This window comes from Mytilus galloprovincialis, chromosome 12 (genome assembly GCF_965363235.1).
Source record: "Mytilus galloprovincialis chromosome 12, xbMytGall1.hap1.1, whole genome shotgun sequence".
Taxonomy (NCBI): domain Eukaryota; kingdom Metazoa; phylum Mollusca; class Bivalvia; order Mytilida; family Mytilidae; genus Mytilus; species Mytilus galloprovincialis.
Window position 1 is genome coordinate 61,998,203 of NC_134849.1, and position 22,840 is coordinate 62,021,042.

At 32.2% G+C, this 22,840-nt stretch overlaps 1 protein-coding gene across 1 annotated transcript in view; it reads left to right on the forward strand.

The window, feature by feature from the left end:
- Positions 1-22,840, forward strand: part of LOC143054482 (uncharacterized) — a 225,374-nt gene that overhangs the window by 192,524 nt on the left and 10,010 nt on the right. The window contains exons 3-11 of the mRNA XM_076227505.1: positions 98-169; positions 3,289-3,310; positions 3,775-4,086; positions 7,034-7,729; positions 13,535-13,722; positions 15,664-16,899; positions 19,293-19,379; positions 19,623-19,703; positions 21,694-22,153. Of these exons, the coding sequence (XP_076083620.1) occupies positions 98-169; positions 3,289-3,310; positions 3,775-4,086; positions 7,034-7,729; positions 13,535-13,722; positions 15,664-16,899; positions 19,293-19,379; positions 19,623-19,703; positions 21,694-22,153 (3,154 nt within the window). The remainder of the gene's footprint in view (positions 1-97; positions 170-3,288; positions 3,311-3,774; positions 4,087-7,033; positions 7,730-13,534; positions 13,723-15,663; positions 16,900-19,292; positions 19,380-19,622; positions 19,704-21,693; positions 22,154-22,840) is intronic.

Below are 22,840 nucleotides of genomic sequence, written 5' to 3' on the forward strand. Positions count from 1 at the left end.
AGCTGCTACTGGTCTTGATTATTGTATGATATGTGTTACAAAAGTCTTCTTTGTAATTGACAGATGAAAGCAATATAAAGATTTGTCTGTATTTCAGGGTAAGACTCCATACGATCTAGCAGCAGCAAGAAAACGGGGACAGTATAAAGAAGTGATGGAATACTTACAGGTACAAAACACAGTCTGCTAGGTATATGACACCCTTATCAGCAGTGGTACTGAACACAGTTTTTTAAGTAGATGATACACTTACCAGCAGTAAAACTATACACACTTAGGTTCCATATAGCGGGTTATTTTCGCAGGATGTTTATTTTCGGTTATTTTGGCGGATAAATGAAAATAGCGAAACATTTATGCATACGGTTGTTAATTTCAATTAGTTAAGGCAGTTTTGAACGATCTTTTTTTTACCGGTCAGCAGGTCAATAACGATATATTTTGATTAGTGTCAAAACATTTATTTGTTAGATACTCTGTCGGGTATTTTTGTCCCCTGTGAACGTGATGCAGGGGACATGGAAATACCGGGCGTCTGTCCATCCGTCTGGTCTTGTTAGCACTTTCACGGGTACAATTCTTGGCAGAATTTCACAAAACTTATACTATAGGTTAATATCAGCAATATCTCAGACAAGTTATATAATGGTGTCTGATCGACTTTTTTAAAAGAGTTATGCCCGTTGGAAATATTAGATATATGGAAAATGGTCTTGTTAGCGCTCTCACAGGAACAATCATTGCCACATTTTTATAAAACTTGTACTAATAGGTTACTATCAGCAATATCTCGGACAAATTCTATGATGGTGGACGATCGACTTTTCTTAAAAACAGTTATGCCCCTTGGAAATATAAAATATGTGCAACACGGAGGACATAGGAACTCTGTTCTTTTATATCCTTATTAATTAGTGTTAAATTTATAAATAATTTTACAACCTAATTAGTACATCAAAGGTCCGCTTAAATTCGTAACTAATCAATTGTAGTTTGTACACCTGTGATAAATATCAATGATACCATTACAAGCAGTGGTACTTAACACTATCTGTTAGGTAGATGATACCATAACCAGCAGTGGTACTAAACACTATATATTAGATAGATGATACCATAACCATTAGTGTTACTAAACACAGTCTGTTAGATATGATACCTTTACTAGCAGTAGTACTAAACACGGTCTGTTAAGTAGAAGATACCGTTACCAGCACTGATATTAAACACAGTCTGTTAGGTAGATGATACCTTTACCAGTAGTGGTAATAAACACCGTCTGTTAGGGAGATGATATCCTTACCAGTAGTGGTACTAAACACTGTATGTTAGGCAAATGATACCCTTACCAGCAGTAGTACTAAACTCACTCTGTAAAGTAGATGATACCCTTACCAGCAGCAGTACTAATCACTGTATGTTAGGGAGATGATACTTTTACCATTAGTGTTACTAAACAGTCTGTTAGGTAGATGACACCTCTACTAGCAGTAATACGAAACACAGTCTATTAAGTAGATGATACTTTTACCAGCAGTGGTACTAAGCACTCTATTAGGTAGATGGTAACATTGCCAGGAGTGTTACTAAACACAGTCTTCAGGTAGATGATACCCTTACCAGCAGTGGTACTTAACACTCTGTTAGGTAGATGGTAATATTACCAGGAGTGTTACTAAACACAGTCTGTTGGGTAGATGATTCTATTACCAGCAGTGGTACTAAACACTGTCTGTTAGGAAGATGAAATCTTTACCAGCAATGGTACCAAACACAGTCTTACATAGATGATACCGTTACCACCAGTGGTACTAAACAATGTCTGTTTGGTAGATGGTATTAATTTAATTCTTTATTTATTTAAAGAGGATTGCCAACAGCCAGAGGCTACGCGTGGATCTCCTCAAGGTGATTCTTTGATATACGTAACAGCAGTAGTGCTAAACTCTGTCTACTGGGTATATATTACCAACAGTTGTAATGAACACTATCTTCTTAGAAGATGGTACTCGTATAAGCTGTGATACTAAAAACTGTCTACTTGGCAGATAATACACACGTATACCTTTTCAGCCTATTGAGTATATGCTACTCCTGGGTAAATTTGCTAGCAGTGGTATTAATCACTGTCTACCAGATAGATGGTACCATTGAATATCCTTTAAAGCATTTGAGCTTAACATTTTACTTGGTAGTTCAAAACACACTTAGGTACCCTTACCAGCAGTGGTGCTAAACACTATTTGGTAGTTGAAACACTCAGATACTCTCACCAGCATAGGTGCTAAACACTCTACTGGGTAGTTGACACACTTTGGTTAGCATCCTTATCAACAGTGGTGCTAACCAATCTACTAAGTAGTTGATTCACTTAGGTACCCTTACCAGCAGTGGTGCTAAAACCTTTACTTGGTAGATGATACACTATGATATCTATATCATCATTGGTATTAGAGACTGGCTCAAGATGATACACTTGGGTACTCTTACCAGCAGTGGTGCTAAACCCTTTACTTGGTAGATGATACACTATTATACCTATATCATCATTGGTATTGGACACTGTCTAAAGATGATACACTTGGGCATCCTTACCAGCAGTGGTACTAAACAACGTCTACTTTGTATATGATACACGTTTGAACTCTAACCAACAAGGGTAGTAAACTCTGTCATCTAGGTAGATGAGTACCATTAGGTGTCAGTACCAGCAGTTATTTAGTTGTGTTAGCAATGGCACATCTACTTTTCATGTAAATTTATGGCCCCACCACTGCAGTCATAGTCTACTGACTTCGAACGTTTTACATTGTTAACATGTTAAAGTTTGTGTTTAGTTCAGTGTCAGATGAACTACTAATTTTAGTTTATTAAATACCACCATCAGGAGGCTACAGAAGGTAATGTTATCGATACTTTTATATACATGTGATACTTGCTCTTATATACATGTGATACTTGCTCGAAGTAGTGATTTTTTCATCCAATGGCTTATCAATGGTTTTGATTTCTACTTTAACTTATAACCATGGAGATAATTTGCTCCATCCCCTGAGCCATGGTCCAGTGGATGTCAAAATTCTGCCAGTTTTCCTGTCAAAGTAAGGTTGTTCTTTCTGTGCACTCCAACTTTCTTCTCTAATAAAAATTGGCAAGCAAGAATTAGCCAATATTTAAACAGAAAGTAGCCTTTTAGCATGAAAAATCAATCAATTACAATTTTTTTATATCTTACATTTCTACAAGTTTCCTGATATACTCACAATATATATTCCTTTTTTTTTTCAGACTGATGCACAAAGGATAAAAGGTATTTGCTTTATTGTATTATTAACTTGACATGATACAAAGATGCCAATCGTAAGGATTTCACTATAATTGTTCTAAATTTTTGTGAGGAACTATTGTGTTACAATTAACAGCTGTCTATTTGTTACAGATTTTCCTTCATTACCGTTCCAGAACAGTCCACTGTTTAGATATTAATTTGATCATTGGGATGCTTAAATTTTGGTCATAATTGTGTAACAATAACGCATAGTACATGTCGTAGGCACCCTAATTTTTGTTCCTGTTTAAAATTCACAGTGAGTCCTCAAACATGGAGCAAAAACTTTCAACTTAAGATAGTCTCGCTTTAAAAGCATTTAAGCATATTTAATTTACTTTAAACGGAATGTTTGATAGTTCCATACATTGATAATATATTATTTCAAATAAATAAAAGAATAATGTTCTCATTTATGAAAATATCTCTTTATCATATCTTTGAAGATAATGAAGTTCCAACTGAAATAGAATTAATGGCTGATAAAAGATCTGTTCCTTTGTACCTCAAATTACTCAAGTCAGGATCTGAGAAAAAAAGAGACATACGTTTAGTAATAGTTGGGAAGAAAGGTGCGGGTAAGACTTCATTGGTTAACAGGTTATTTAAAGAAGGAAAGAAAGATGGTGGACTCACATCATTATTTAAAAGATTGTTTGGAAGAAATAATGCAGATGTTACAAGCACGAATGGATTAGAAATTCATGTGATAAAATGTAAAGCAAAATTTGGTGACAGCATTTGGAATAAATTAGAAGGTATGGCATATATGGTATTAACATTTAACATGTTTTACCTCTATGACTTCATTTTCTCAGACAGGTTTACATGTATGAATTAGCCATTATATGATATTAAAGATCAGAGCTGTTTTGATATATATAATTAATTAACACATATGGATGTAAGTTTTCAACCTGAATCAAAATGAAGACTAATTTCAAGTTCAGATTTATTAAGTCATCATGTCTATTTGAAAATGCTTAAAATGTATAGCACTACCCACCATCCATTATTGTTTGATAAAAGTAGATTACTCATTTTAAACTTTGTGCATCTCAGTTCAAAATTTTGGCCAATTTTAGGAAACCGCCTTTGTGGTCTCATGGAGCTTGTTCGCCTCAAATGCGAAAGGTTATAGGCTCGAACACTGGCCTCATCAAATCAAAGACTTCAAAATTTGTATTTGCTGTTTCTCTGATAAGTATAGAGCATTAAGAAGTAAGAGCAAAGACTCCTCAACTCGAAGTACAAATAATGTAGGATAACACGTCTTCCTGTGCATCTTGTGAACTAGCATGTTAACAAACAAGACCACCTTAAGTGAGCAATGATAATCAACATGTCAAAAATACGAATGCGGTGTGTTTGAAAACAACAACACCCCATTAAGAAAAAAAACGTTCTGTCAAAAAGAAATTATAGAGAACAGTACGGTATAATTTGTTTTTTAACGTTTAAATGACAAGAAATGTCCAGCATGTGAAGTGAAAGTGGGACACTATAACATCAATGACGTCTGTAGCTTAATGCAATGACTATAATTAAAAAGATGTGGTATGAGAGCCAGTGACCCAACTCTCCATCGAAGTCACAATGTATCAAAAGTAAACAACTATAGGTCAAAGTAGCCAGCTTGACTAGCTTGCTTACTAAAAAATGCCGGCATATTAATATCAAGTAAAACAATATGAGTAAAACAAATATAGTACAATGTATCTATCAAAGTAAAAGTGCAAAAATTCGAAAAAGTATAAAAAGTAAACATCTCAATAAAGCCTGTGAATGCTGTGTTAAATGTATGAAGTGTGCTGTAATTCTGTATATGTCTATTATTAATACACTCTTTGTTAAAGGGGTACTAGCTGTCAAATTAATGGTCACCAATTTGACTCAAATTCTCATATTTGATTTATAACAATGTAAAACATTTATCCAAACTATCAAAAGTCTAAAATAAACAGTTTACAGAGCATGGGGTAGATAATATATAGGTTCGTTTCGTGTGTATTTTAGTCCAGATGACATCTAATTACCTATCGATTTGACCTCAGATGTCCATATAAGCGATGTAAACATATATAAAGATATGAATAGATTAAACCAACACGTGCAATTGGATTTTTATAGGTCTGTTTGATTTTATTTTATAGACTAACAATAAATGTTTCTCATTGTTTTTAACCGTATAAGAATGATTTTATGTGCATCGAATTAGTAATCAAATGATTTACCGTAGTTTCACTTTCATTGTTGACATTCTTTTTCTTTAAATAACCAGTACACGTACAATGCATGCGTTGTCAATCTCTAGCTAGGGGTTAAATTGAAGTTCACATGAATACGGATTTAAAGAGGTCGACTCATTCACTTGCAAGTGAATTACTAATTATCAATGTTCCTTAGCGTAATTTGACAAAATTTAACCTTTTTGGCTACAGAAAGCGAATTGTTATTTCACTATTTCACTTTCATTATTGATTGAACAGAAAAAAATCAAACTTTAGATTTTTTATATATCTCGTAGCTAGTGCCCCTTTAATGAACGATTTTTATTCAGCAAACATACTGTATATTATCTTATATGTATTTACATAAATAAATTGCAATTGGTCATTAACAATCCAGATCAGCAGGTTCATCTAGTACAAAGAAGGATAATTTTTCATATTACATTAACATGTTCTCATCTCATCTCTACATTTAAAGTACATTTAATATATATGAAAGAATAATTTGTGGTTACAAAACCTCAAAATCGTCAAATTGTTTGAAAAAAATGCATGTTTATGTAAGACTTAATTCGAATAGCTCTATTTACAGGCATAGGCTCATATAAATTTGTTTTTTGAAAAATTGTAATAAATCTGATGAATAAAATAAGTGTTCAGATGCTTTTAATACTTAATATATAATACTCGAAAGCATTTAAAAAGCTTATTTTTGCAATATTTAAATTGTTTAGGCCAACATCTTAACAGATGAAAATATCTTATTTAAACGTAAAAAACCCCATCCACATGTTGACGACCGTAGTTTCTATAATATATGTCCACGAAACTTGGCCAACTATATCATAATTCCCTAAGCATACATGTCATGTAAAGTTTTATTAAGATTGTTCAAGTCTTTCTGTCCTATTAGGTTCAAGGACACAGTTATTGACCTTTGGTTTTCGTTGTCTACGAATTAAGTCCCTAGTGTGAACAGTGTATATTTTTTTTGTTGATAAATTGTCCAAATTTGTTTCTTAATATTTTATGCATGCAAAAATAAGTAGGTGGATGAAATTATATGATAAAAAAATTTGGGTGCTGAATCTTTATGTTAAGTTGTGATTTGGTCCAGTTAAAGTAAGTCAAAAATAAAAAGAATGCCTGAAGCTGTCAAACTGAATGTAAGACTCCCTTAACACAGAATTGTCAATATTTTGAGATAGCTGGTAGAAATTTCTGTAATGATATTATTTGATCCAATAGTAGTAAACTACACTATAAAATATTTTTTGTGATAGAGAAGTTGCGATCTTTTTAATTTGAATTCATTGTCTAAAAGAAATGCACTACGAAATAACTGTGTTCTCGGGCCTATTGGTGTCATCAGACACATATTTCTTTTATTTTTTGTTTACGAATAATTCATCTCATGTCTGTTTTAACATGTTTTAAGGGAAACATATAGCAGTTTAATTTGTTTTTATTATAGGTAACTATAAAGAAACTGAACTGAATGCAAGATTATTAAAACCATACGAAGAAGAACTAGCCAATAAGCATAGCTTAGCCAGCATTGAAAAAGCAGCCCACAACACCTTTAACGACAACACTTCACCGACAGGTTTTGATGAATCAAAGGTACCTTTATCATCTTCTCAGTCTACAAAACTAAAACATCCAAGAGACACTGAATGTAAAGAAGAAACACAAGAAGACTCTCAAATCGAACGCCTAGTAGCCACTGCCTATACAGAAAAAAACTCAGAAGACACTCAAGTTAAACATTCAAACGGAGCTCAGGAAACGTTTAAAGACAATACCCTCATTTTGTACAGACGTGTTGATGAATCAAATGATTCAACATTTTTTTCTCAGCAGGGTGAAAAAATAAAACCTTCAGTAGTCACTCAAGTTGAACCTCCAGTAACCACCAAATATAAAATAACCAATACTGACCATCAACAGAAAGAAAACCTACTATTAGCAAAGACACATAAGAATATCAAAGCCATGATGGACAAATCTAAAGTTGATTTACATGACAAAGAGGAGTATGTCAACTTTTTGTTATGGGATTTTGCTGGTGATGAAGAATTTTATCACACACATCAAACATTTCTGTCTCAAGATGCAATTTATCTTGTTGTAACAAAACTTAATGAGGCTAATGACAAAAATGCACAAAGTAAGTATTGATATACGATGTTCGTATTTGGCACAACTTTTTGGAATTTTGGATCCTCTTCAACTTTGTACTTGTTTGGCTTTATAAACATTTTGATATGAGCGTCACTGATGAGTCTTATGTAGACGAAACGCGCGTCTGGCGTTCTAAATAATAATCCTGGTACCTTTGATAACTATTTACACCACTGTGTCGATGCCACTGGTGGTGGACGTTTCGTCCCCGAGGGTATCACCAGCCCAGTAGTCAAAACTTAGATGTTGACATGAATATCAATAATGTGGTAATTTTTATAAATTTCCTGATTACAAAACTTTGAATTTTTCGAAAAACTTAGGATTTTCTTACCCCAGGCATAGATTACCTTAGCCGTATTTGGCACAACTTTTTGGAATTTTGGATCCTCAATGCTCTTCAACTTTGTACTTGTTTAGCTTTATAAATATGTTGATATGAGCGTCACTGATGAGTCTTATGTAGACCAAACGCATGTCTAGCGTACTAGATTATAATCATGGTACCTTTAATAAATATTTACACCACTGGGTCGATGCCACTGCTGGTGGACGTTTCGTCCCCGAGGGTATCACCAACCCAGTAGTCAACACTTCGGTGTTGACATGAATATCAATAATGTGGTAATTTTTACAAATTTGCTGTTTACAAAACATTGAATTTATCGAATAACTAAGGATTTTCTTACCCCAGGCATAGATTACCTTAGCCGTATTTGGCAAAACTTTTTGGAATTTTGGATCCTAAATGCTCTTCAACTTTGTACTTGTTTGGCTTTATGAATATTATATAATGAGCGTCACTGATGAGTCTTATGTAGACGAAATGCACGTCTAAACTATTATCCTGGTACCTTTGATAACTAGTCGATACATTTTTATCCACCATAATTTTTTATGAACAAATCGGGCGATGCCAAATAGTGTTCGTCCATTAACAAGAAAACACTGTGCTAAAAATATTTTCAAATTCAGGATGTTCACCTCTGATGAACCGAACATTTCTTGAATTAAATTTGTTTTCTTATTCTGATTTTTAGGTCTATATGACTACAAAAAAATAGTTAGTGAAGACAAACATCATATTGAGCTCCATTTGTTTTTTACAACGCCCTTTTGAAAATACCCTATTTTCATGATTTTCCCATTTTTCATCATTTTTTATACGCCCATCAAAATTTTGACGGGACGTATTATGGTATACAAATGTCCGGTGTCCGTCTGTCTGTCTGTCTGTCTGTCCGTCCGTCTGTCCGTCTGTCCAGCGTAAACATGTCGCACCGTAACTTGAGAACGACTTATCCAAATTTCATGAAACTTAATATAGTTGTTTCTTATGATGGTCAAATGATCTGTATACTTTTTGGTGAAAATAAGATTTAAACTTTTTGAGTTACGGCACTTTGTAACTAAAACAGGGGTGTGTTTTTTTTTCACATGTCGCACCGTATCTCAAAAACGTTTCTTGATTATTGCTTAAAACTTTACACACTTCTTAGTTATATTAATCTTAATACCTGTATACTTTTTGGTGATGATTCAAAATTTCATTTTTGAGTTTTTGAGTATTTTGTAAAAAAGGGGGAGGGTTTTTTTGCATGTCGCGCCGTATCTCAAAAACGATTTATGATTATTGCTTAAAACTTTACACACTTCTTAGTTATATTAATCTAAAGATCTGTATTCTTTTTGGTGATGACTCAAAATTTTATTTTTGAGTTATTGAGTATTTTGTAAAAAAGGGGAGGTTTTTTTTACATGTCGCGCCGTATCTCAAAAACAATTGATGATTATTGCTTGAAACTGTACACACTTCTTTGTTATACTAATTTAAATATCTGTATACTTTTTGGTTTGATTCAAAATTTTATTTTAGTGATATTTGTAAAAAAAACCCAGTGTGTCTCAAAAACAATAAATGGTTATTGCTTAAAACTTCCTCAGAAACTATTTATGATTATTGCATAAAACTTCCACACAAGACGTCAGGCGTATTATGCGCTCATGGCGCAGCTGTTTATTACCTGTTTTTAGATTATAATCATGAAAAAAAAATCTCATTTATACATCTAAATTTTGTTTTTATTCTTTCGATAAAGACGGAGTGGACCAATCGGAATAAATTAACTTAAAAAAAAACTATTGGTAGGTGTTAAAATCAGAAAGTTGTATCATATTATGATATCTTTTGTGTGTGCAATTACCATGTTGTCAATTTTTGTCGAGTCTGCAACTTTTGTTGCAGAAAGCTCGACATAGGGATAGTGATCCGGCGGCGGCGGCGTTAGCTAACTTCTTTAAAGCTTTATATTTTAGAAGCTTGAAGACCTGGATGCTTCATACTTTGTATATAGATGCCTCATATTACGAAGTTTACGTCAGTCACATGTCCAATGTCCTTGACCTCATTTTCATGGTTCAGTGACCACTTGAAAAAAAAGTTCAGATTTTTTGTAATGTTGAATTCTCTCTTATTATAAGTAATAGGATAACTATATTTGGTATGTGCGTACCTGGCAAGGTCCTCGTGCCCGTCAGACAGTTTTCACTTGACCTCGACCTCATTTCATGGATTAGTAAACAAGGTTAAGTTTTGGTGGTCAAGTCCATATCTCAGATACTATAAGAAATAGGGCTAGTTTATTCGGTGTATGGAAGGACTGTAAGGTGTACATGTCCAACTGGCAGGTGTCATCTGACATTGACCTCATTTTCGGGGTTCAGTGGTTTTAGTTAAGTTTTTGTGTTTTGGTCTGTTTTTCTTAAACTTTATGCAATAGGTCTACTATATTTGTTGTATGGAATGCTTGTAAGGTGTACATGTCTAGTGGGCAGATGTCATTTGACCTTGACCTCATTTTCATGGTTCAGTGGTTATAGTTAAGTTTTTGTGTTTTGTTCTGTTTTTTCTTATACTTTATGCAACAGGTCTACTATATGTGTTGTATGGAATGATTATAAGGTGTACATGTATAGTGGGCAGATGTCATTTGACCTTGACCTCATTTTTATGAATCACTGGTTATAGTTAAGTTTGTGAGTTTTGGTCTTTTTATCTAATATCATATTGCCAAAGGTTAACTATATTTGGTTGATGGAAATATTTTATGATTTATATGTCAGTCCAGCAAGTTTTATTTGACTATGATCTTAATTTCATGGTGCATTGCACAGTGTTAAGTTTTTGTGTTTTGGTCTATTTTTCTTAAACTATAAGTAATAGGTCAACTATATTTAATGTATGGAAGCATTGTTAGCTGTAAATGTCTGCCTGGCATGGTTCATCTGACCTTGACCTCATTTTCATGGTTCATTGGTCTTTGTTTATCTATCTTGGTTAATGTTAAGTCTATGTGACAGTTGTAATAAAGCTTTATACTTAGGACTATCAACATAATATCAATAATCAGTAAAGAAAGCGAGACATTTCAGTGTATGCACTCTTGTGTAAATTTAGGACTTTTCTTAGGCTTAAATTAAAATATTGTTTGTTTGCCCTTTACCGACCGACCCTATAAATTCGTTCCGACGGAAAATCTTTTATTTGTATTTACCAGCAATATTTTATTTTAATTATTTTTTCGTTCCTCCCGAAAATCTTATATTTGTATTTCCTGCTCAAAACTTTTTTACCGGAATCCACAGGTTTTATCTTCCCCGTATAAGGTTAAGTCCATTTGGTATCACGTGAGTGTTTGGCATGAACACTTGCATTTAAAGATTCAAAGCTTTTGATTGAAGTCGATGTTGAAAGTATGACCAACGTTGCCCTTTATACTTGAAGAGCAGGGTTCATTCAAAAAAGTTTGTCCAATACAAAATTATCAACGTGTGTACAAAATATTTTGTTAACGGATGTTGTATCCTATATAACATGTATAAGGATGACGTTTAGTGATTCGTATATCAGGATGATTATGTTAACGCTGCCTTCTACCAGCTTTGATATTTTATTTATATCTGAAATGAACCGAAGTCCTGTAAATTGGAGAATAATTGGCAGTAAAATCGCCAAGTTTTCCTTGCAGACCATTTATAAATGCGATGTAAAATATGTGACATTTGAGTTTCAAGTCTTTTAGCTTTTTATTGATAACACCGGGACACACTCAGTCTCTAGGGTTGTAAATAAAGTAAGATAAATGCTTAGTTTTAGCTCTTTTAACTGGTTGCATGATGACGATGGTGGGAAATGCACTGCCGGGCAGCGGCTTTATATTCTAGTCAAATATTTTTTGTTTTATTTCACAGATATCATCTCTGATGATTTCAGTTCAAATTTTGATAAAATTGGTAGAATGTCGGAATAACACATACTATAGATGGGGGTTTGAGGGTCCGGATCCTGAAATCCCGGGCTTTAAAACATGAAATCCTGAGCTCCCGAATTTAAATAAATTTAAATTCTGCATCCGAAATTAAAAAAAAAACAAGTCCTGGAAATCCTGAAATCCCGAGCTTAAAAACACCCAATCCCGGAGTCCCGATAAAGGTCCTACCCCCTAATAGATTGCACATAGTAAAGCTGTTTCACAAACCATGCTAGGGAGATATATATGATATTAATAAATCTTTCGGTCAAGTTAAGCGCACAAGGTACATGTACGTAGTACAGAATATCAGTGCAAGTTAAAACTCTTTAAAAGTTCCAGGCATATAATTGTTGAAAATATGCTCGAGCCCTATATTTTGATATTTGAAAACAAAAAGAAGTGCATATGAATTAACTTCACATTATACATGATAATTTTTTTCATAACTTCCTGGGACTATTCAGAAACTTCAATAAAAGTAAAGATTAGTAAAATCGATCATTCTTAAAACAGGAGCAAATACAGACCAAAATGATATCATTCAGATATTGTATCTATAAAATAAAATATTATACCTACCTGCCTACCCATGACAAAAAATGTACCGAGCCAAGTTATTTTATGGGAAAGAAAAATAAAATATTTTACCTACCTACCTACCCTGTTTCAAAAAATAGGGTCGGAAAAGGGCAAACAAACAATATTTTAATTTAGGCCTTAGTTTTAAGTACCAAATGCATATTCAAACGTGTTTGTTATAAGTAATTGAAAAATACATAAATTTGAAAAGAAAAAAATGATACGGGATGAACATGATTCTGGTATAATCATTTCTTGTACCCTTCACCCGTTTTCTCAAAACTTTGCTAACAAGACTGACTTGATTACATTAACTTTAGTTATATCTCTTTGAACAGAAATGGGCAAACATACTTCTTTTAAACTGGGGTACATGTATATATTAGTTCAAATATATTTCCTTCTGTGCATTCGTCTGTAAGCCTTTTTTTTGTTTGTTCCTAATGGTAGCTTCAGTTCACCTTTATCAAAACTTCTGTATGGATATTATGTAATAGGGGCATTTATTTGTCCAACTGTATTTGATTTGTTATTTTATAACATTATACTATATAAATCCTTCCGAAAAACAGATTTGAAATCAATAAATATACTAGCTATGCAGTTTTAACTTATACAGGTTCAAAATTCAGCCTGTACATAATACCTATACATTTATATATTTTGCATTACTATGTTATTATGTACGTATGTTCCTTTAGGTATTGATTTTTATTATTATCTTGAACATCTATAATGTATTTCCCTATTCATCTATTTGACACAAAAATATTTGATACTTATTAAATTCCTGTAGTATCATATTATAATATGATAAGCATGATAAGGTAAGCAACGGGTGGTAATAACTAAAATGAACACCTCTAGAAATTGATACATGTTTCAATCATTTTTTGTAGACATGTTTCAGTTGTGGATGAATTCAATACATTGCTACTGTAGACTTGATGATCAGCAAAATAAACCTGAAAGTGTTACTCCTACAATGGATGAGAGTACGGAGAAAGAGGAAACAAATAAGTGTGATCCACCAGTAATTCTTGTTGGTTCACATAAAGACAAAGTCATAAATGCAAAGGGAGAAACGGTATGTGAGATCACCGGCAAACATGCATACAATATTAAAATATTCATATCAAGTAAAAGCAGAAAAAAAACATTTAATTGTATTACTGTACATACAGGGTTAACTTTACATGAATGAATAAGATTTGGGTTACTATGATGGCAAAAGTCAAGAAATCAATATTTCCGAAAAGGAAGAGGCAAATTTGTTGAAAGTTGATTTAAATTATTAGAAAAAAATATACTTTCAAACAGTGTCATCTGGTTGTTTGAAGGAATTTAAACCTTTGTTAGTTATATTGTCCAATTTAATTTATACAATAACTTTTGTTATGCTTGTTCTCTGTGTTCTTTATTTGCTAGGACCTTTAAATTTGTTCATAGAGAAAGCCAACCCTTATTGATTTATTTACCTGAATAAACAAAATAGTGTTTAATTAGATCAATATATATTATGTCTTGTTAGTTTTGCGACAAAGTTCACTGGTCTGATGCTATGCTTTGACAAAGAACAGTACAGGACAACATGTCTTTAAAGCACACAAACCCTTACAACATAGATCAATATTTTTCAAAGCATACAAACCCTAACAGCATACTGATTTTCATTTGCATATTCACACCACATCTTGAATGATGTTAGATAAGACAAGTTCAAGACCAAACGTTCCTTCTTTATCACTGATAGAAAGGAGACATCTAGTCTTCGATTTTGATAACCACAAAAAAATCTTAAATATGTATGATTCTAGTAAATAATATTAATAACTTGTGTTGGTAAAATTGACCAAAATAATGAAATGAACAGCAATATACGAAACATCTACCAACAGGGTCATCGACCCTGTTGTTTTACAAATAATCACCATATATACCAGACTTTAATGTAGTACTCTATACATATTAAAACAAAGTGTTAAGAGAGAAATTATCACTAAAATGATATAACATACATTGTTTCGATGTCAAATTATTGTAGACATTTGGTGTCGTAGTGATATAACTGATTAGATTGTAGATTAAATTGATGTCTTTGACAAAGATGTATTATTGTTGACTACCAAATATGTGCTCTATGTAATTCCCATATTTCGCATGCAATAAAATTCTAGTGATTCACTTAAATGAATGGACTTTATATAAAACTAGGAGAAGTTATTCAATTTAGTAAGAGGTGTATTAAGTTAAAAATGCATGTATTATTGGAGACACTTAAATATTTCAGAAGCTTTGTAATTGAATTTGGATAACCATACAAACGATAGTTCAGCACGTCCTGAAATAGTTCAGGAGCTCCATATTTAAATTCAGGGTATCCAAACATATAATCACTCAGCATCCTGGAAATAGTTTAGGAATACATATTTGAATTCTGGGTATTCATACATATTATATTCACCACCTCCAGATAAATTTCAGGACCTTGAAAATTTGCTTGCTGATTGCCTTTTATCCTGAAATGTTTCAGGACCTCCATTATTCTATTTGAGGATAATTCTAGTATGGACTTACACAAATAATTGATGATAGGATAGAAATTGCTTTATTTCAGGAGGCCCTTTAATTCATATTCATTAGGTATTAGATGATCAACAGAATGCGACTCCAGGATATCCTAAAGTATTTATGAAGGTCCCAAAGTATTTCAGGTCCTCCATAATTTGATATATAAATTATGACGATTTAATATAATATATGTACATAACAGACGGACTTGAAACTTCTAGAATGCCCACCCAATATGATGAGTCAGAAATAAAAAGAAAGGTCGCCCATCGATTTTTCTAATTTTTAAAACGGTCATAAAAGAGGGACGAAAGATACATTAGGCAAATTAAATATACATGTAGATATCCTTCCCTTTCTAATATATTTATGTCAGTTAACCTCATTTTTAACATTGACATGTTTTTGTTCGGTTTCCTTTATCACATACTTAGTAATTAAAATGCTTTTATTACAGATAGGGATTGAATGCAAGAAGAAGATTGAAAGCTACGTGAAAGGTGTTTCAGATGATGCCTGTGGACATATACGATCTGAATACTTCATTTCAAATACAAAAGATGATGATAGTGTATTCCAGAAAATAAAACAGGACATATTAACCTTAGCCAGAGGAATGAAATCATGGAATAAAGCCTACCCATTGAAATTTACACAACTGGAAAAAAGTCTTCAAGAGAAGATGATAGAGTTACAAATTCCAATTATAACTTTTAAGGAACTGATGAAAATCTCTCTTGAAACACCAATGCCAATGAATGATGAGGAACTTATGTTGTTTTTGAAATTTCACCATGAAATAAGAGCTATAGTTTATTTTGGGGATCTTCCTGATTTTATTATTTTAGATACACAGTGGCTGTCCGACGCTTTTAAATGCATAGTAACAGCAGAGAAATTTCAATTTGATGTAAGCAGACATAAAATGAAGGAAAAATTGGAGGATTTAAATGTTAGAGGAATATTACATACTGAGGTTTTGGACGATATATTTAAAGATGAAAGAAATGTTTTGTATAAACATGAGCAACATAAAGATGCTATCCTGAATATTATGGAGAAATTTGATATTATCATACCAGCAACCAGAGACAATGCTAATGAAAAACCTTGCTACTATGTACCTTGCATGGTCAAATCAAAACCAGAAAATGACATATATGAGATGTTCAATGTGACCAAGGATACCTGTAAGAAATCCACCTGGTTATGTTTTAAGTTTAGGTTTCTACCACCACATCTTATTAATCATTTGATTGCTTCATTGAGCAGGAATTATAAAATTGCAGTAGTAGATACCCCTAGACAGGAGAAGAGAGAAATTGCACTTTTCAGAGGTATTGCTGTATTTGAATTAGAGGAGACAATAAAGTTAAGAAAACTACTTTTAAGGACATGTCCAAATTTGATTCAAATTCAGGTTTTAGAATTCAGAAAGGAAATTAAAACCGGCATGTACAAACACATTGCATCCTTTGTGACAGAGGAAATAGACAAGATAATAAGTAGAAGATTCAAGATGTCAAATGTAAAATTTGAGAAAAAGTGGAAATGTGACCTCAAAAACACAGACTCCGTTACCGGATTGATTGATTTTAGTGCAGAGCAAGATAAAATATATTATTGTGAGGAATGTACAACTACTCACGAGTTCAACAATGAATGGTCAGATCTAGAAATAATAACGCCTTGTGTAAGTTAAAAATGTATATAGTAGTTATAGAAAGTATAATTTTTATTATATCTTATATGGTGTACTTGTTTATCTCTATCTGTACTTCCATCTGCCCAATATTCTTTTTTTTTCTCATGTGAGATTAAAGTCACGACAGGCAAGACATATGTATTGCTTTTATTGCATCATCAATTGTTAAGTGTTCTGCTTAAGTTTGTTTGATAACAACTACGTGTGTTGGATTAATGATATTTTGAAGTTACTATCAGTTCATATCATTTTGACAATTATTTTTAAGTCTTGTTCCCAATTATCAGGACATATTAGTTGTATAAATAGTCCCAGACCATACCCTCTAGGTTATAATCCAGCATCAGGAACCACTCAACTATATAGAATGTAGTGCCGACTATATTCCCAATTCAAGAAGGAAAACACATAAATACTATACTTCAGGAAATGTTTTCGTTGCCAATTTAGGCAACTATAATTTTTCAGAGTTTTGTCGTCAACGCATCTTAAATTCTGGATAAGAATGCTGTCAACGATCGAAATTTTATAAACAACGATTGAATTATGTGAACGTGTTGTTAATGATTTAAAAGCACAAAGCGAAACTTCTCATATACAATTGACTAACATACTATGAAAGTATTTCTTTTAGTAAAAGTATTCCCAACAAAGTATAAAGATGACCTGATATTGAAAAAATTACCAAGTGGATACTTTTTTCAGTGATATATCTTAAATGTAACAGGTAACACCATAGTTAATATGCAAGATAATGAATCTTCAATGGCAACTCTTCTGGTTATGTTATGGGGAGATTATTTTGACGAACTAGAATTCTGACTGAAAAAAAAATGTATGATTTTGCCATAGAGTTCCAATTGTCACCTCTGTAATTGAACATTTTTTAAAGAATCTTTTCCACGGGAACAAACAAGAAAGTAGTTATATTTTTACATGCAAGAAGTTTAAGAAATTTAGAAATGGCATACAACTTTTCAATTTATTCTTATTAGGCTGTTGGTTTTCTCCATTGAATAATTTCGAATTTTGTTCCTACTTAGACCCTTCACATTGCTTTAGGATATGGATTTTGCCTATTGTAGAAGGTCGTATGGTTACCTGTTTAGTTTACATCCTGAATTTTTGTCTTTAGTTGGTAGTACTCTCATTTAATTGACAATCATACCACATTTCCTTTTTATATCATCTACCATTAATAATCTCCTATTGTTTAAATATGATTTGGAAGTATCAAATTTCAAATAATATCAGATCTAGACATGCGATTCTCCCAGCAAGAGTAAAAAATCTGCCGATTTTCCAGCTCTTCATTCACTTCCGTTAAAAACCCAAAGCTTCCAATTTGTTAAAATGTCATCCATCTTTTATTATCATAGATGTTAAGCTCTTATATCGATTTGTGTGACAAAGAAGTGGCTATGTCATGTTTTGTTAGATTACACCTGATCATTGTTGATGGCATACTGCAATAAAAGGCAAAAGAACAAACATTAACAAAAAGAAAGACAGCAGAGAAATGAAAGGAAAACAAGGAGGTGACAAGATCGTGAAATTTACACATACATTATATTGTTATGTCTTATTATTTACTTATTAAATCTTATACATGTATCTGTTTTATTAATAGATGCTAGAAAACTGATTTTTGTGTTAAGTAATAAAAGGAGTTTTAAGCAATTCTCAACATGACAAAGGAAAAATTTAAGTTTACATCTATTATATCTGAATAAAAGAATACACAAGAGAAAACAGTAATAGTAAAGAAAAAAGGGAGATATAGGTTTATAATCAAATAAACACTTAAAACATCGATAAAAATGTAGATAAAAAATTTCCAGTTATCGAGGCCTCAAGCCCAGTGATCATTTTCAAATCTCCTGTTGTAACTTAACAACTCTGTGACATGTGTATCATGACTTATACTGAATACTAACATGACTAATAGAGGGTCATTAAAAGTAAGGAAAAGCTGACAGTTGATTATTTTTCTTTCGAGAAAACAGTAGTAAAAACATATTTTTACTGATAGTGACATCCTATAAGATGAATATTTCAGAAATAAAAAAAACTACAGTATATAGTTTGAAAATTATCTTCTATTATTCTAAATTCAACATCTTCAAAGTTCAAAGTTAAATTAAGACATTTTCTAAGAAAAAGGCAATTCTTCACGTTACTGTCGGTAATAGCTTACATTTGATGGAACTTTAGAAGTGCAAGATGCTATATTTATGCTATAATTGAAATTATATAAACGTTAATGTGTTAATGAGGGTCTATATAATGATGTATAGTTTTAAGAAGATATATGTCTCATTTAAATGGTAGTGTGAATGTACATCCAATAGTGATAACATTTATGTTGTCATTAATTTTAGTTGTCACAGAGTTCTGAAAATATTCCAAGTTTGAATCTTAACCCAGAGAGCTCCGGTCAAATACAAAGAACTGAAACATCCACCAAGGTAAGTTAATTTTTAAAGTGATGCTTTTCTTTTTTCTTTGGTATAACAAAGGTATAAATGAGCCCAGGAATTTAGACTGTATGGCTAGTCGTGTTGATTTATTTAACCAGTCCTATGTTTATCAAAATAGAGTGTAATGAAATGATAGGTGCTACCCACATTGCCAAGTTTTCTCTTTGAACTTTTCATGAATTTTTCTAATTATTTTCTATTGATGATGAATGACATATTTTTTTTTTGCAGGTACGTGTCCATGTCCAAGCTGGTGATAGAGTGTTTTCAAATGTCAATCAAGAGGCAACAAGTACAGCCAGTTTTTCAGGGGTATGAAACACCATAATGTATTTTAAAGCCAAATTCATTTCTCAAAAATGAAAATGAATGAAACAGAATATTGTAGACTTTTCTTTCGTTCAGTTGTTTGAAAAAGTCAAACGTCTAAATCGGTCAATTTTCATGGACTTGTCCTTTTTAATCTTACCTTGCCCTAAAGGATCAATTGATATTGAGATTTTCTCAGCACTTTGCGTTTGTTGTCCGTTAACTTTTACAAAAATCTTCTCCTCTGAAACTACATGTAGGTTGCCAAATTAAACCAAACTTGGCCTAAATCGTCTTTATAGTATCTTGTTTAAAACAAGTATCCGATGACTCCGCCCATCAACCAATATTTCCGCCATGGCTTAAAATACAACATAGGATAAACTGCAGTTTTTGGCTTAAATCTCTGAAACTTTTTCATGTAAAGATCTATTTGCTCTGCAATGTTGGGTTGCTGCCCCTGAATTGATCATTTTAAGGCAGTTTTCTTTTATGTTCTTGCCTTTTATAATAGAGATAAACTATAACAACACAATTGTTTAGCACAGTAATATCTACAAAAAAGTAATTTTCAATTGACCTCATACAGAGTTATTTCCCTTTATAGTAAATCTTTTATTTTATTTGTTAAGTTTTGTAATCTTTTGAATATTATCATGAAAACTTTGATATTTAGAGAGAAGCATTTTTTTTTTTTATGTCTTATAAGAATTGAATTTCTCGCTACATTGAAGACCCATTGGTGGCCTTTGGCTGTTGTGTGCTCTGTGGTCAGGTTATTGTCTCTTTCACACATTCCCCATTTCCATTCTCAATTTTACTTTAAATAACAAAAAATATCAGCAAGGCATGATCTATTACATATTAAAAAGTCAAATTTTGCCGATTTAGTAAATAAGCTTGTTTACCATCTTTTGTGTTTTGAGCAAAAACTAAAGAATATAGAGAGAAACCAAACAGACTTAAAGATCAGTAATACTAGAGCAAAAAAATATAGATATTTGTCATAAACTCTATTGGACAGTGTCCTTTGTATGATATGCATATACATTTGTAGACCAAGGTGAGCAACACAGGCTCTTCAGAGCCTCTATTTTAATTTACCTTCGAGTTCGGTACTCTGTTATACTTTTTTTCAGGAACGAAACACAAACAGCTTCACTGTAAACTGTCATCAAGTCAATAAACCCACTATATTTGTGAATTTCGCAGTGTAGAAAGAAAAAAAACCCAACTTATTCATCAAATTCAATCAGTATGTTTCAAAGGATACAGTTCTATATGGCCCTGTTTCTGGTTAAAATTTCCAAATTATAACTAGTATCATAAATTAATTATAGTTAAAGCAATAAATAAATGTAATATAGATCATTTTGTTGAAACAATATATATATATACAAATTAAGATGTTTTTCTTGATGTCACAACTAGTATAAATAGCAATTACATTTCCATTGATTTTTAGGAAAATAAACATAAAGCGCATTGGTCAACAACAAAGATTTATTAACATAATGTTTGTTATAACAATAAATATTTGACTCTATAATATATTTTATCGAAGGTTGTGTTGTATATTTCATTGACCCCAATATAATAGAAATCAAAACAATTTGGTTTCACATTAATGAAGGGTATTTATTTACCTTAAATATTTTAAGGTCACTTCGGTTCATAATCATTAATAAAAAAGAATGATTTAACACGACATGTGATTTAGATCTGTCTATGGTATGACAGATGTTTTTCATATTAATTTTGAACAGCAATCCCAGATTTAGGTTGCGCAAAAAAATAATTGAGGAAGAATTATGTTTAGATGCTAGGTACCAGCTCATCGATTTTACTTCTATTTCTTTTCTTGCAGGAACTTCGTCGAGTACTTGGCCAAGTTAACTGACAATTGATTCAACCAAAACTTATGTTAAATGTTATTGTATAATACGTTTTTCATACTTTACATCGCAATTGCTTACTTTTTACTTATTTTCAGTTCACCAAAGAGGAAATCAATTTTACAAAGATGGGAATGATCGTACTGAATATTTTAGCTGATGCTTCATATGACCTATTAAAACCAGACAAACCAAATCTACGTCCAAGAAGCGATTGTGATGTAACTCACTTGTACAATGAGCACAGGAAACTAAATAAACACATTCCAAGTAATTTATGGGGCGGGACATGGCAAACTATTCAGAATACAGACATAGCTATTGGAGATGATATTGAGCGCATAAGACTAACAAGAAACGAACTACAACACTCTTGCATATTTAAACTTGAAGACAAACGTTTTATTGAATTATGTAATATATTAAGCGACCTTTTAAAAAGATTTGATCACCATAACACACCAACAAGGCTGTATACAGATGCGCTGAATGACATTTTGGCTAAAACTATTTCGGGAGAGGAAGTTAAATCAATTGAAAATGATATACATTTATTGGGTAAATATACTTTAAAGTGGTTGATTTCTGAGCCTTTATTGTGTTTTTCTTTTAATGTTCAATGTTCATTACTATTTCAAAGTATGAGTGTATACAGACTTAACTATTTATTAAAGTTTAATTATGCCTGTTGACTGAGACCATGTTTCGGCAAACGCATTTCTTGATCTGAAACAAGAAGTCATTATACGACCGCAAAATTTTTTTACAGTCGTATATTTTTTTCAATTCAATTCAAAGTTTTATTGCCATATAAACTTTACAGTTTGTGACATATAACTACAACAAAAACAAATAAAGACAATAACTAAGTAACTCAATATATATATTGGTATGACGTTGTTGTGTTGTCCGAAGACACATTGTTTTTCGCACAATAACTTTAGTTTAAGTAAATGGATCTCTATGAAATTTTACCATAAAAGGAAGGTTGGGATTTATGTTAGGGGTTATGGTACCAACAGTTAAGAAATTAGTGGCCAAAAAGGGGTAAAAGATAAGCATTTTTGTATTTTCCAGACAATAACTTGTGTGTTAGTGTAAGTATCTTTCTGGAATTGTACTACAAGGTTCCATATCACAAAGGAAAAGCTGGAATTGAGTTTGGGGGTACTTGCCCAAAACGTTTAGGAATTAGGCGCAAAAAACTAAGCATTTTTCTAGTTTCCAGATAATTACTTGTGCAAG